The sequence below is a fragment of the Suillus bovinus genome (genome assembly GCF_016758785.1).
Source record: "Suillus bovinus strain UH-Sbo-P2 chromosome Unknown EDB93scaffold_18, whole genome shotgun sequence".
Lineage (NCBI taxonomy): Eukaryota > Fungi > Basidiomycota > Agaricomycetes > Boletales > Suillaceae > Suillus > Suillus bovinus.
Genome location: NW_024542074.1, coordinates 361,078 through 374,392, shown reverse-complemented (window position 1 = coordinate 374,392; position 13,315 = coordinate 361,078). Strand labels below are relative to the sequence as shown.

Sequence of the window (13,315 nt, the reverse complement as noted above, 5' to 3'; positions counted from 1 at the left end):
GTTTGCATTCAACCGCATTAGGATTCCGGCACGCCGCCGACTTGGAGTTGGAACTCCTCAGAAGCGCATCCATCCATGCTTGCAATGGATTTGCGCGTAGGATGGACTTCTGATTGGACTCAGCCTGCTGCGGTCTATCGAACCTGACCGAACCGAAGTATGATTCTCGGTCCATTTTGTCTAGGTTGGTTCTCCATTGCAATTCTTGAACCGTTCTGAACGGTTCCGAACCATTCATTTGGACCTATCTCGCCGCTAATCACGACGTCGATGTTCGACTCGTGCGACGCCACGTCAAACGGTATTATCTTCGTTCCTTTTCATCATATTCTTACTACTTACTACTACAGAACTTTTCTCCCTTTACTTTGTACTGTCATTCGACACTTGCTATCACTTAACTTCCATCACTGTCGTGTGCTTCCTCCCAATGTCTCCTGTTACCTTTTCGGAAATTTTGGGTTCGGCTTACGTTCGAACTGAAAAAAACCGAACCTGAGTCGGATAGCTGCGAACCATCCACAAAGGTTTGGCCCATGGTTCTCTAATACAGGTAGAACCGAACCTTGGTTCCACCTCTGAACCGGACCGATGCCCTTCGTGTGCAGTGATGAGACGCCAGGGTCCGTCTGGTCTGCCTGCAAGATGCCGCATCACCCTTACCTTGGGAGTTCAAGTTCACGCCATCTTTCGAGGGGCATTTTACCAAAAATACAAGTAACAACATACAGTACGTACCAGGACATATGCATATGTACCTGTGCCAAATATGATTTATTTTTTATATCAGATTCACGATGATGATCCTGCAATATGTGGCGCCTGAGCAAAAGACCACTCCTTTGGTACCGATCCCATGCCTCGAGGTGTCTTTCCTAGTAATTTCATCCAAAGTTATCTCCCTGAAAAAAACGACTACTCCTATTGCGGTATGATATATTTTCGTGGTGAGTGAGATCCCAATGTCATGTTCGTGATCTGCCGATGAGAAGAACATACTAATTATACGAGGTCCGGGATCTTGGCCAATCTCACGTTGCTGTGCGTCACCGCATCTAGCATCAGTTATCATATATACTAGTCCAAGCACCGCGGTCCCGACGGAACACGGAACGCTGAACGCCGCACGCAACACCGCTACTATAAAAGCATCACTAAGGGTATTGAAAAATACTACCGATAGGCTACAGCCCACAACGCTGAGATATAGAACAGTCATGAGAAGACTGTTCTGTATCTCAATGTAAGTGGCGCATTCAATTTCTTGTGTCACGACTGGACTGACCCAGCACAAGTAGAACTAGAGTCTTTGTCAGTGAGAACGCTGCTCTGGTACTGACATCTTAGTCGTTCCCTTTCTGTATCTCTAGGGAAGAATTGGCATCGAAAGCAGAGGCTGAATTAGTTCGATACATAAATTTCGATCAGACTTTATTACAGCTCAATTACAACTTGTTGCAGGATCCATTCTCTAAATGTCGGGTCAGAAAGGACGACAGGAACCTTCACTTGGGATATCGAGACATTCGTCTTGTTACACTTCTGTTGACGGTATTCTGTAAATGTGCCTTTCTCCACGAGACGAATGGTCGGCTTTCTTGCTCGACCTTGCCAGAAAGCAGTGCGAAACTCGTCGTTTGCCGCCATGAGGTCTTCAAAAGTTTGCTGCTTTGCCATCTTCGCGTCTTTTCCTGTAAACGCCAATTAGCTCAGTCCCGTCGCATGAAAGAGTTCCAACGTAAGAACGCACCTATTTCACCTCCAATTTCAATCAAATACCCGTAAGTGATAGGAGTGTCACGATCATCGCCTACAATAGTGAAGTCTATGATTTGGCCGATCCATCGATTGGCGGCAGAGACGATCGCATTCGTCAATTGCGACTCAGTGCACGTCGTGCCAAATGCCATCACAATCCCGCCTCTTCCAAAGCGGGCAAAGTTAGTTCAGCTCCTAAAACCGATAAAGCCACAACTCACTCTCGCCTGTGAAGGTAACTGATAACAGGCAATCCGTCATCTGGAGCGAAGCCTTTAACTGTGACGACATCACCAATGCGATATCTCCACAAGCCATTGCGAGTCGTCAAGACGGGCTCGTAATGTCCTCCAGTCACAAGTTCATGCTACGGCAGTGATGAGTATAGACAAGAGACACAGATGATGACTCTTACAATGGACAATACACGCTCCGAAGACTCGTTGGAATGGACGTCCAGAAACTCGGTCAACACATCCACAAACATCACCTTGTAGTCAGTATTAGGGTTGCTTTTGTGGTATGGTAGGGCCATGCTACCCTCTGAGCTGCCATAACCAGTAGCCTGCGTGGGGATGGAAGGCCCGAGGACGTGAGTAAGCTTGTGGGTGGTTAGCTATCAGTTGGGCTATAAACCTGCAATACTCGACATGCCTGAGAAGCGGCTGTAGCAGCCGGGCCTCCAGTAATCCCAAGGAACCTTTCCAAGTGAGGCCACACGCGCACTGCCCAACCCTGGATGCCAGGGGGTCCGATTTCCCGAAGTTCGGCAGCACGAAGAGGATTTGGCTTGAACAATTTCTGAGAGACCTTGTGAACCGAATGGAATGGAGCAAGCAAGAAAATAATACTACCTCCAAAGGTGCTCGTAGATGACCTAGGTTTTCGACATCCGGGATGATACCCTTCTCGATGCAGTCGATGAGCAGAGACCACTCATCCTCTATATACTGCAAAAAAATGACGAATACATTGGCGAAGAAGAAGCGGATGGTCGTCACCCGACAGTCTGCCAGTGCAAACAGAGCATTTAGGACAAAGAATGCGCGATAGCTCTTGACCAAGGAGATCGCGTATGGATCTGTTTGCCCCGGCACTGAAAGTCAGCTGGGAATCAGCATGCGCAAGGGGCAGTCACACGACGGGCTTACGCCATAAGTCGAGCCTCTCGTTGTCGTGCTCGGCGTCCCAGTTCAGCGCCATCCTCAGAAAGCCGATGCTCAACGAGCAGACTGTCACCTGCTTGGACTGACCGTCCTCGCAATCTATTGTTAAGAGTTGTGAATATCTCATGGAAGCTGGCGATAAGGTGGTTCCCTCTGATGGGGGAAGCGCCAGATAAAGAGGGTTTTGCAACAAGTGCGGGGGAGGCCGATATCTTGGAAATGTCTTTACTGATTTGCCGGATGTCATACTAGACATGGCAAAGAAGTAGGGCAGTCCTGGGGCGAACATGTTCTTGACGTCGGCCTCCTTGCAAGGGGTCACAAAAAACTTTGCTATAAACGGCCTGTAAACTTCATAGTTTGTGATAGGAATGAATTCTCGGAAGATGCGTAGGAATTCCCTATCATCCATTGAATTGTTCTGCGCCATGGCCTCTCGGAATCTGGCCAACTCGGGAGCTTCCTGCGCAAACTGAGACGCAAGATTCGGCCTTATCATCTCGAGCAAGGCTTGATCTTCATAATCCTTCAGCCGCTGAGAGAGCTCAGAGGTCAGCGATTCTAGTAGATCTGTTTCAGGATGAGACATTGTTGCGATGTGATGAATGTGGAATGTGGTTTTATGTAGCGCGATCGCTTGACGAGCAGCTTGTGAGATTGACCCACTTTGAGCCGGTCGGGTACGAGCTTCACGTGACGCTACATCCTCCAGGAGCAATCCTGCGTGGCGGCTCATGATTTTGCAATTTGGCCCGTGAGTCCACGTGGTAAGTAGTTACCCCATGATATTATAGCGGATAACGAGGTGTACCTGGGTGTTGCAGATGAATGCATCAAGGGTTTAGCCCTTGACTCACGGGATCAGTATCAGTGGACGATATGAATGCACGTACATTAATGGCAGATGCGCGCGACAATCGCGGTGTACAAATCATGATGGAATCATGCTTTGATGAGTGGCGGAGCGCAGCAACAAGGAACTTTGTATCAGATAGCGATAATTGTGTACTTATCTAAGAACCTTGATAGGCCGTGTCAACGGCACCAGATGTGCATGATCTTCTATGCATATAAGTAGAAGGAAGGCTCTGACAAGGCGGCCCTTCTTTATAGATGCCTGTGACGGATGAACAATCCAATTTGAAAATATGCAACCGGTCATACCGTCCGACATCTTTGCTTCTCCAGGCGGCACTGCTGTTTATAGACATCAGTATCAAGGCTTTTGCTGGCATCACATCGAGCCTCGTGGTTACTAAGGCTTTTCCGAGTCGTGAAAGCTTTTGAAGTTTGAACAGCCGAGGCAGGTAAGGTCGTCCATGGGATGCAAACTCGAGCATAGCCTTATGAACATGAGGATTTATATTGCAGCATACAGTCAACATATGTCATAACAAATTCAAGGACTTAGCGAGAATAGGAATATCTAAAACACTGCGACTCTTCTCCAGAATGTCCTACTCCTTCCCTGCAATGTTGGATCGCATGTCCAAGCAATGACTGCCTGTAAAGTCGTGACCCTCATCAGCTAGAACAGGAAAAAATCTGCCTTATATCAGAATAGACACCTATTACAATCTGTGAATTGAGGGAATTAGTTCCATATAGAATTGTAGATAGTGCACGATCAAGATCATTGACTCGGAATATGATGAAGAAGTTTGAAATCATTACCACATAATCATCATGTATCATTGAGGGACGTTCGCAGTAGCGTTTTCGAGTCGTTTTCGTCGTTGTTTTCGTGTTCCCGTGGAAAACCGGAGTTGTCCGTTCGTCGTTTCTGTTCGGCATGAACGGCACAGCATCGGAATGTGAAATTCGACGGTGTAATCCGAGCCACAGCGAGTCCGAGTCAGACAGATCTGACATAGACCCATGGCTGCGAGCAATGATGATCAGAGAAGCTGGAATGCAGATGATTGTTGTACCAGTCCTCATCATCATCCAGTTGAGCTGCCTCAGTGGTTTGTCTACAACACTGAGGACTGAGGTACAGTTTAATTTTCTCCTAATCGCCGTCTCTTATATTATCTTGTTTCTAGACTCGTCCCTTAGGTATAGTTAAGGGTGACATGGTCACACCCCAAAGTGAAGGTATGATCATAACTCTACAGTATGCTCAACTCCTTTGCTCATTTGGAGGATAAACACTGATCCCAGAGGTCCAAGTAGCTAACCATCACTACAACTACTGGCAGTGGGTGCGTTCATTTTACATTGGGTGTGCTGTCTACCTTCCTTTTCATAGCGACAGGGGCTTGTCGTGGATTTTGGTACTAGCCAAGGGCCTGAAGGGACCAGTATTGGACTGCGAAGGTATATTTACATGCGGCCCTGCTTTCTTCGAATGGGACAAATGCTAATAGCAGCGCAGTTTATTCTGAGAGAACGAGTGACTTTCAAGTTGAACTGCGGGTGCACATTGCGTTGATCTACTCCGAGTCTACAAATCACTAGTAACTCGCGCGTCGGTGTCAACGGCCATACTCTACCAATGTGAAAGCAAAAATGTGACTCACTGTGCAGAAAAACCCTGGAAGGTGCTGTCATGCAGGTGAGTCATGTTATCAGGTGCAAGAAAATGCTGATACTCGCGCATCTTTTCTGAGAGCATGCTGAAACTTGGCAGTCCGACTAACCTACACAATACATGGGACATAGTCCCCAGGCCTGATCGTGACTGCTAGCTGCATCACTAGTAGTGGGCATGGCAAAGCTTGATGATACTAAAGCAGCAATGACGGCGAGGACAATTGCAGAGGAGAAATGCATTGTTTGCGACTCGTGTATGTGGGATCAGGTAATTCTGAATGCAATAGTAGGAAGATGGCTGGCTTTTATATTGTGCTCTGGAATTGCTGTTGTGTGGATGTGCCTTCAAATGGATACATATAGCAAAGTTACAACACCGTTAGTATTGTGTGCAGAACCTGCAGTCGCACTGCCAGGCCAATGGCAGAACGTTTCCGGCGGAATGTGGCGGGACTCCCGTACATGTCAGGTTCTGCCGGTATAGAATAGTTCTGCCCCTCGGCGCCATTACTAAACCTCACATTTACTTCACCGTTTATATGACATCTCAAAATTCTCTGGAAGAGAGAGACGCACCGTAAATACAAAGATGACTGCTATTGAGACAAGTCGAAAGTTATAGAATGTCACTCCGCTAGCCATGGACACTGGCTATGGAATTCCCTTTGTACTCACTTACATACAAATAACAGTCCTTACTCCCCGACTCCCACTTTAGTGGGAGCTTCTGGAAGATCTGGGTTTTATTCAAATGTCATCAGGAAATCGGGAAGAACATGCTTTTTGTAGATATTATCGACAAAATCTGACCAAATTTTTATCATGCTATGTCCAATTATATGATAATATAAAATAATGTACAGGCATGAGCGAAGTTGCGTGACATGATAAGGTATCACAAGAAAGCTGCAATTCTGACAGGAATTCCTCAACATGATCAACTAGTGACACAAGACTGTAAAACAATATAAAAACATTGGCAAAGTGGTGTGATGGCATAAGGTATTGCAAGACAACTGCAATTCTGACAGCAATGTGTATTAACTCTACAGTATGATCAACCTCCGGCAAATTAATATAAAGTAATAGATGAGCAGCAACAAAGTTGTGTGACAGGATAAGGTATCATAAGAAAGCCGCAATTCTGATAGGAATTCCTCAACATGATCATCCTATGACAAGATACTGTAAAACAATATAAAAGCATTGGCAAAGTGGTGTGATGGTATAAGGTGTTGCAAGAAAACCGCAATTCTACTAGAAATTTGTATTGCATGGGGGATACTCTCTTTAGTTTTATCAATGTAAGCTGCTCAGGTAATTACAACAATAATGGTATGATCCGCCGGACTGCGGATATATCCGCCATAGCACCGTACTTTGTGCTGGACAGGTTTTAGCTGGAGGGTTGGTTTCAGTGACCTTTTCAAAGCTGGTGGTACAATCAAACACTTACATAATGAGTGCACTGCGAAGTTGCCTGAATTGAAACTCCCAGGCAGATATAAGTCCGCTTGCCTCACAGATCTGAATTCAAGTCCTATCTACTACAACATTTCAATGGAACACAGCAAGCTCAGCCTGCAACAAGAGATCAACGAGTTCGATTATCTTCAAGTGCAAGCAGTACATAGATCTTCTAACTATATCTACTCGTCTGACCCCAACACTAGCCACTACTAGTCCCAGACCTGCTGATGAGCATCCCAGGACCACTGGTCATCAGCGATTCGGTGATCGTATGTGGCACTCACTACGAAACATATCCAGCACTTATATTTTTCAGGCAAAATGGAACACCGCAATGCAAATGGCTCAGGATCACGTCCAAAATCGCTGTTCTGCATTGCAGCATGAACCCATTCCAACCACAGAACAAGATAGATGCTGGCTTACTCTATTGGCGTTACAGAAGGAGCAGGAGCTGGAGGACACGATCAAATGGGTGGAAAACGCCTGGAAGGAATTGATGGAGGTTAGGAGGCTGCTGGGGATCAGAAGGAACCAGTAGGTACCTTGAAGTGTGCAGTGTACATTAAATTGGTGGATTTGAATGTGCTGTCAAGCCTTTTGCTCGTCTGAACATACGTCCAAAGCACAGCAGATCAGACCTACGCTCTCTCTTCCTCTGGAGTATGAAACCTTGCTCCAGAAAGCTTGACCTGGATACCCAGGGCCATCATCCCATCTGTATCGCCAAACTTTCCACTTGTAAGTGCAAACAGCTCTTCAATCTGATGAAACACCTCAGAACGGGCAGCCTGGAGCCCACAGCTGTGAGATATGCAATGTGAACGCACATCCTCGATGCCAATCATAGCTGTGACGGCCTCAACGACATTCAAGGAGAACTGTGAACCTTGGGCGATGATGTGGCCAGTCATGGCGATCATGGCACAACCATCATAATACAACCGATTGTTACGACTTGGATGGTATCTGTTGGCGACGCTCAAATAGAGCTTGTGTCGTCAACGGTCTGTGGACGTCCTTGGGCTAGCCCAAGGTTAGGGGTCGTACTTGGCGTGTCTTCGGCAAGTACAATTTGATGCCTATGTCCAAATCGGGTAGCTTATGTCACGCAGGTGCGAGACGATAAGCTATATCGGCCTAGGCTTACGACACCCGAAGGTTAATCGTAAGGATCGTCGTTAATTAGAAGGACAGAAGTCCGACTAGTTAACAGGGGCTTTGCTCGTCGACGAAGTCGATGAGCAGAGGTCGAGACTATAGGCTTATCCGCGATGAGCAGATAAGAAGATAGAATATAGACTGCTGGTGAGGCAGAAAGGATCACTCAGTTAAGAGTAGGAGGTCAAGAACCAAGTAGATTCAAGTTAGGGAATATAGTACACGGTAGCGAGTTTATATAGAGGACAGGAGACGTATTAGTGGGTGATAACTTGTACTACCGGGAGAGGCAATCGGTAAAGGGTATAACTATAACAGGAAAGCACGTTCGGTCGAGGTAGAACGTGCTAGATAAGAAAGTGAGTCAAAGATTGAAATAAGAAGTGAAACATGCAGGGGCACAATCGTGCAGCTGCGGATCTAAGTATAAGTCGCATGTGCGACTGCGCACCGAGTCAGAGATCAAGAAAGGGAATAGGGCAAAGGGGATGCGTTGTGCATCGTATCATAGGTTACCGTCCAGACGGTAAGGGCAAGGGGGACTGTCCACAGGATCAGTCAGGTGGTGAAACGGAGCATGGGTATGCTTCGTCAGCGAAAGGGTCCGGCCAGATGTACTGGCTTTGCTGAAGCGACAGGTAGAGGGCGAAAGGGAATGCGAGGATGACAAGGATGACAAGGGTAAGGTCGGGGTAAGGGTATGACGCGAGGGCTGATACGAGGAGTATTAGGAGAAAAATGGTAGGGGCCCAAGCGTCTAGATGTTCTTGTAACACCGATCGCCGTCACAGCCCTGTTGGTTTGCATAGAGATAGACACCACCAAGCTAGAAGGTGAGTTAGCTGGCAGAGTCTATACTGGGGCACGCCTGTTACCTTGAGTGTCGCTTCCTTTATTAGCTCGACGGGTGTAATGTTTTCGTAACTCATGATGGCTTCCACTGGAATTAGTGAATATTTCGATGCCGTCGAGTCCTGTTGAAATATGCAGACTTGAAGGAGAGTATGAGTGGACGTGCTCAGGCAAGATGAAAACACGTACCTTGGTGGCGTGAAGAGCTCTTCACAGAGTTTGACACCTATGCATCACTTCGCTCAATTTCTTCGTTCCGTTCACACCAAAGGGGTACAGCACAATCTCACAATCAACCCATTTGATTGTGGGCCATACACAGTGTCGCCAAAACCCATGTCAATTAACCCCATGGCTTCAGCAGCTTCCGCTTCGCTTTCTGCTGCAGCCTGAGCAGCTGCCTGTCATGCCAAGTATTGTTTAGTGTTTTGTCAAATATGTTTGTACTTCATGTTGAAAGGGACTTCAAAGTGCTTGAAGGGTGAGTGAATGTCTAAAACGTACTCATATGGAGTGCCATCTGCCTCATGTATCCGGACAGTCATTTGGCCCTTTAAAAGGCTGGTAAGGGGGGTTTGATCAGAATGCAACCGTTCGTAAACATACCTCAAAGGACACGGGCTTGTGCAGCAGTTTCGATATGTCGTTATGTTCAAGCACCTTGTATGCTGGTGAATCTTGTCGCATGGTGATCTTGACTGCCATCTTCTTCCTATCAAATGAAGCAGAGAACCCAAAGGCTGGACAACCACTACCGTAAATCCACTGCTCAGCGAATGACCAAAGATCAATTCTGCTGACATTTCTGCATGTATGCAGGAACGAATGCATCGAAAGAGCATTATTTGGCAACTCTCCGCTCATTGCAGATAAGAAAATCTTTGGCAGAACGCGATGGAGACCGAGCAAGGTACCAGACTTGCCAAGATGTCAATCCAGAATGTGCAGTACCAGGGGCGCCTTCAAGTTGACAAAAGGTAATGTCATGGAATCTGGAGGATCATTGTGCTGTGGTTGGCAGATGGGGGGCATTGATCTGTTGTCCCACTCGACAACTCATTGCATGTCCCGCTTGAGCCTGTAAACTCGTTATTTCCCAGGAGCTTGCGGACGAATAGGCCAGTGATATACAGCATAAGACCATTCACAAGCCAAATGTCTGACCATGTCTTCTGTTGGATGTTAATTCCCGTCCACTGATAGGCTAGGGCGTGACTAAGTGCTTGCTGAGTCTCAAGTACCTGTTCAATCGAGTCCTCACCATGAAGGAGATCCAGTGATTATGGAAAATGTCGAGCTGTCAAAGTGCTGAACAGGCATCTCGTCCACTGCAACCACTTTGTATGACCTGAATAGGTAGGAGCTGAACTCTGTACTGTAGAAGTTCATCGCCAAATGCAGGAATGAAATTGACGAATGAGCATAGCTTTGTGACCAGGCAAGCAAAATGCATGCATCAGAGGTTGTGATATGCCAGACATATCCTCTGATGTAAGCTCTGTTGGGATGGGATGCACATGAAATGGGCCAGCGGCAAAGGCGACATGCTGTACGGACGTCAACACTGCTTGAGAAAACAAAAAGATGGTTTTGTTCGAGTTGTTAGGATGTGCAACCTGTGTGGCCGTTGTTAGCCCGCCCAAAGAGAAATATGTGGGTGACATGCCTGTTCCACAAGGTCGCCACTGCAGATAACTACCGTCGAGATAGACTCCTGGGACTCTTCAAAATCACCTTTCTCTCCGCAGTGACCAGGATCAGGCTCTTCGAGATAGCGAGGAACAACAAATTTGAACTCCCAAGTGCACTTCTCCCACAGATTGTCGATGCATGGAACCCAACATCTCGCAGCACCAGGAGATGATGATGATGTATATGCATGCAGTACACGCTGGAAAATATCAGAACTTCTTTATCATAAACACAGTAGTTGCTTACATATGGGTAAGAGTCGGTAGGTAGCACGAACTGGATGCCATCCACGGACTTCTCATGCTAAAATCAATGTGAACCATAACGGGCATGAATTCAGGTCTGGTTTCAGGTGTGTGGGAAGAGAGGGGGGTATGAGGCTCAGGCGTAGCAGCTAATACGGTAAAAAATGAATGTGTGACACATAATCCTCGAGCACCGAAATTTACCTTCACTGAAATGACGGTTCAAAAGCAAGTGGTTTGCATGGCCGGTTTGTCAAAGCGAAACTTCCTTCGGAATTGCAATCAAATGTTCACCCTCATTGCCTTCGGCCAATGCGGAATATATTTTCCGCTTCAGCTCTGGATAAGTACGGCAATCCTGAAGATTTGATATGTTGATCTGAGCGAGAGCATCATAGTGAACAAAGTCTGCTGGGTGTGACGTGACAGAAACAGAAAGAATCGTTGCAGAAAACACGTTAGACAAGCCATCAGGAATTCAAGCGCAGCACATACTGCATTCTCTAGAGTGCAAATGAATAGTCTTCAGGCTGGGATTAGTTGGAAGGAGGGTGATTTTTGTGCAGCCCTGTTCAAAATGTTGTTATATGAGCGCCCACCATGGATGGCAATTGTTACAAGAACATCTAGACGCTTGGGCCCCTACCATTTTTCTCCTAATCCTCCTCATATCAGCCCTCGCGTCATACCCTTACCCCGACCTTACCCTTGTCATCCTTGTCATCCTCGCATTCCCTTTCGCTCTCTACCTGTCGCTTCAGCAGAGCCAGTACATCTGGCCGGATCCTTTCACTGACGAAGCATACCCATGCTCCGTTCCACCACCTGACTGATCCTGTGGACAGTCCCCTTGCCCTTACCGTCGGGACGGTAACCTGTGATATGATGCATGACGCATCCCCTTTGCCCTTTTCCCTTTCTTGATCTCTGACTCAGTGCGCAGTTGCACATGCGACTTATAGATAGCTCCGCAGCTGCACGATCGTGCCCCTGCGTGTTTCACTTCTTATTCCAACCGTTGACTCACTTTCTTATCTAGCACGTTCTGCCTCGCCCGTGTCTCAACGCGAACGTGCTTCCCTTTTATGGTTATGCCCTTTACCGATTGCCTCTCTTGGTAGTACGAGTTATCACCCACTAATACGTCTCCTGTCCTCTATATAAACTCGCTACCATGTACTATATTCCCTAACTTGAATCTACTTGGTTCTTGACCTCCTACTCTCACCAGAGTGATCTTTTCTGCCTCGCCAGCAGTCTATATTCTATCTTCTTATCTGCTCTTCGCGGATAAGCCTATAGTCTCGATCTTTACTCATCGACTTTGTCGACGAGCAAAGTCCCTGTTAACTAGTCGGACTTCTGTCCTTCTAATTAAACGATGATCTTATGATTAACCTTCGGGTGTCGTAAGCTCTGGCTGATAACGCTTATCGTTGAGCATCCACTTGACATAAGCTACCCGATTTGGACATAGGCGTCAAATCTTACTTGCCGAAGCCTCGCCAAGTAAGACCCCTAACCTTGGGCCAGCCCAAGGACGTCCTCGACCGTTGACGACACACGCTCTGTTTGAGCGTCGCCAACAGATACCATCCAAGTCGTAACAGCAATGAATTGAGATTATTACATGCCAAGGACAGACAGACGGGGCAGATAAGGTCGCTAGGAGCAGTCACTCGTATCCCGCTCAGGAGATGAGGGAGGTAATCATATGATATTGTCTCGCGCTGCAATGATTGCTTCAGCGGAGCCGGAGCTTTTGTGAGGTTGTGTGCATTGTCCAACAGCTTGTTGCAGTGTGCAGCTTAAGAAGTTCGTCTTTTCGACGATGTTTGAGCGGACCCAAGGATGCTTACTTTATCAGCAAACCATCATCAAAGGTCACAATGCACAAGTACTTACATGTTTCTTTGTTGCAGTCAATCTCAGAAGTGCTGGACAGATTCCGGCGACCATGAATGTCAACTTCCATAGGTCTCATCAATTCCGAGGACCACAATGCCTATGTGCATTCATCCGAGCGTGAGTGCAGTAATATGGGTTGTGGTGGAGGATATCAGCTGCATTGGAGCATCAGCAACAGTAGCAGTGACGTGCCTGCCCGTTCACGGTGAAAATTACAGTCGACTTTCACGTTAACGAAATTTTGTCCCTTTGGGGTAACCTGATCAATTGAAGGCATCATATCATCATCTCTTGATCCAGATGCACCTTTGGAGCTAAAATCAGTGACCGGTGTTAGAGGTAAAGTAAGGAAAGCTTGGGGCAATTGTTTTCTGGCTTCCCTAATACAGCAGGTACCAGGTATAGGGTCCAATTGGTAGTCAAGTGTGCTAGAAGGAACGTACTGGGATCATACAAGTGGGGATGTGATGGATTATCTACATCCTTGTAGTCTAGTACCACTTTGAAGTGCAAAAGTGGGGTGTTGAG

General features: G+C 46.9%; 6 protein-coding genes across 6 annotated transcripts; 2 read left to right on the top strand and 4 right to left on the bottom strand.

Moving 5' to 3' along the window:
* Positions 1-1,340: 1,340 nt before the first annotated feature.
* Positions 1,341-3,796, bottom strand: EDB93DRAFT_256645 (GH3 auxin-responsive promoter). The gene is made up of 7 exons (XM_041455875.1): positions 2,910-3,796; positions 2,613-2,854; positions 2,413-2,559; positions 2,174-2,359; positions 1,980-2,125; positions 1,751-1,923; positions 1,341-1,691 (listed from the first exon to the last, which is right to left on the bottom strand). Exons 1-7 carry the CDS (start codon positions 3,658-3,660, stop codon positions 1,435-1,437), a joined length of 1,902 nt encoding a protein of 633 aa, XP_041309081.1. The 5' UTR covers positions 3,661-3,796; the 3' UTR covers positions 1,341-1,434.
* Positions 3,797-4,782: 986 nt separating this feature from the next.
* Positions 4,783-5,392, top strand: EDB93DRAFT_1137763 (uncharacterized protein). Its single transcript, XM_041449205.1, has 5 exons — positions 4,783-4,917; positions 4,970-5,021; positions 5,088-5,124; positions 5,176-5,243; positions 5,302-5,392. Exons 1-5 carry the CDS (start codon positions 4,816-4,818, stop codon positions 5,382-5,384), a joined length of 342 nt encoding a protein of 113 aa, XP_041309080.1. The 5' UTR covers positions 4,783-4,815; the 3' UTR covers positions 5,385-5,392.
* A 1,627-nt stretch (positions 5,393-7,019) lies between these two features.
* On the top strand, positions 7,020-7,470 carry EDB93DRAFT_1102963 (uncharacterized protein; the record flags this gene model as incomplete). Its single annotated transcript, XM_041447257.1, has 3 exons — positions 7,020-7,085; positions 7,133-7,198; positions 7,246-7,470. The coding sequence occupies 3 exons, from the start codon at positions 7,020-7,022 to the stop codon at positions 7,468-7,470; spliced, it is 357 nt and encodes a 118-aa protein (XP_041309079.1).
* Positions 7,471-7,570: 100 nt separating this feature from the next.
* Positions 7,571-7,843, bottom strand: EDB93DRAFT_1249154 (uncharacterized protein; the record flags this gene model as incomplete). The annotated part of the gene is made up of 2 exons (XM_041452814.1): positions 7,571-7,720; positions 7,760-7,843. 2 exons carry the CDS (start codon positions 7,841-7,843, stop codon positions 7,571-7,573), a joined length of 234 nt encoding a protein of 77 aa, XP_041309078.1.
* An 801-nt stretch (positions 7,844-8,644) lies between these two features.
* On the bottom strand, positions 8,645-9,806 carry EDB93DRAFT_1249153 (uncharacterized protein; the record flags this gene model as incomplete). The annotated part of the gene is made up of 7 exons (XM_041452813.1): positions 8,645-8,802; positions 8,865-8,916; positions 8,966-9,081; positions 9,132-9,168; positions 9,233-9,343; positions 9,407-9,493; positions 9,549-9,806. 7 exons carry the CDS (start codon positions 9,804-9,806, stop codon positions 8,645-8,647), a joined length of 819 nt encoding a protein of 272 aa, XP_041309077.1.
* Positions 9,807-10,572: 766 nt separating this feature from the next.
* On the bottom strand, positions 10,573-11,770 carry EDB93DRAFT_1273391 (uncharacterized protein; the record flags this gene model as incomplete). The annotated part of the gene is made up of 4 exons (XM_041454367.1): positions 10,573-10,833; positions 10,881-10,937; positions 11,575-11,624; positions 11,677-11,770. 4 exons carry the CDS (start codon positions 11,768-11,770, stop codon positions 10,573-10,575), a joined length of 462 nt encoding a protein of 153 aa, XP_041309076.1.
* Between the last annotated feature and the right edge of the window lie 1,545 nt (positions 11,771-13,315).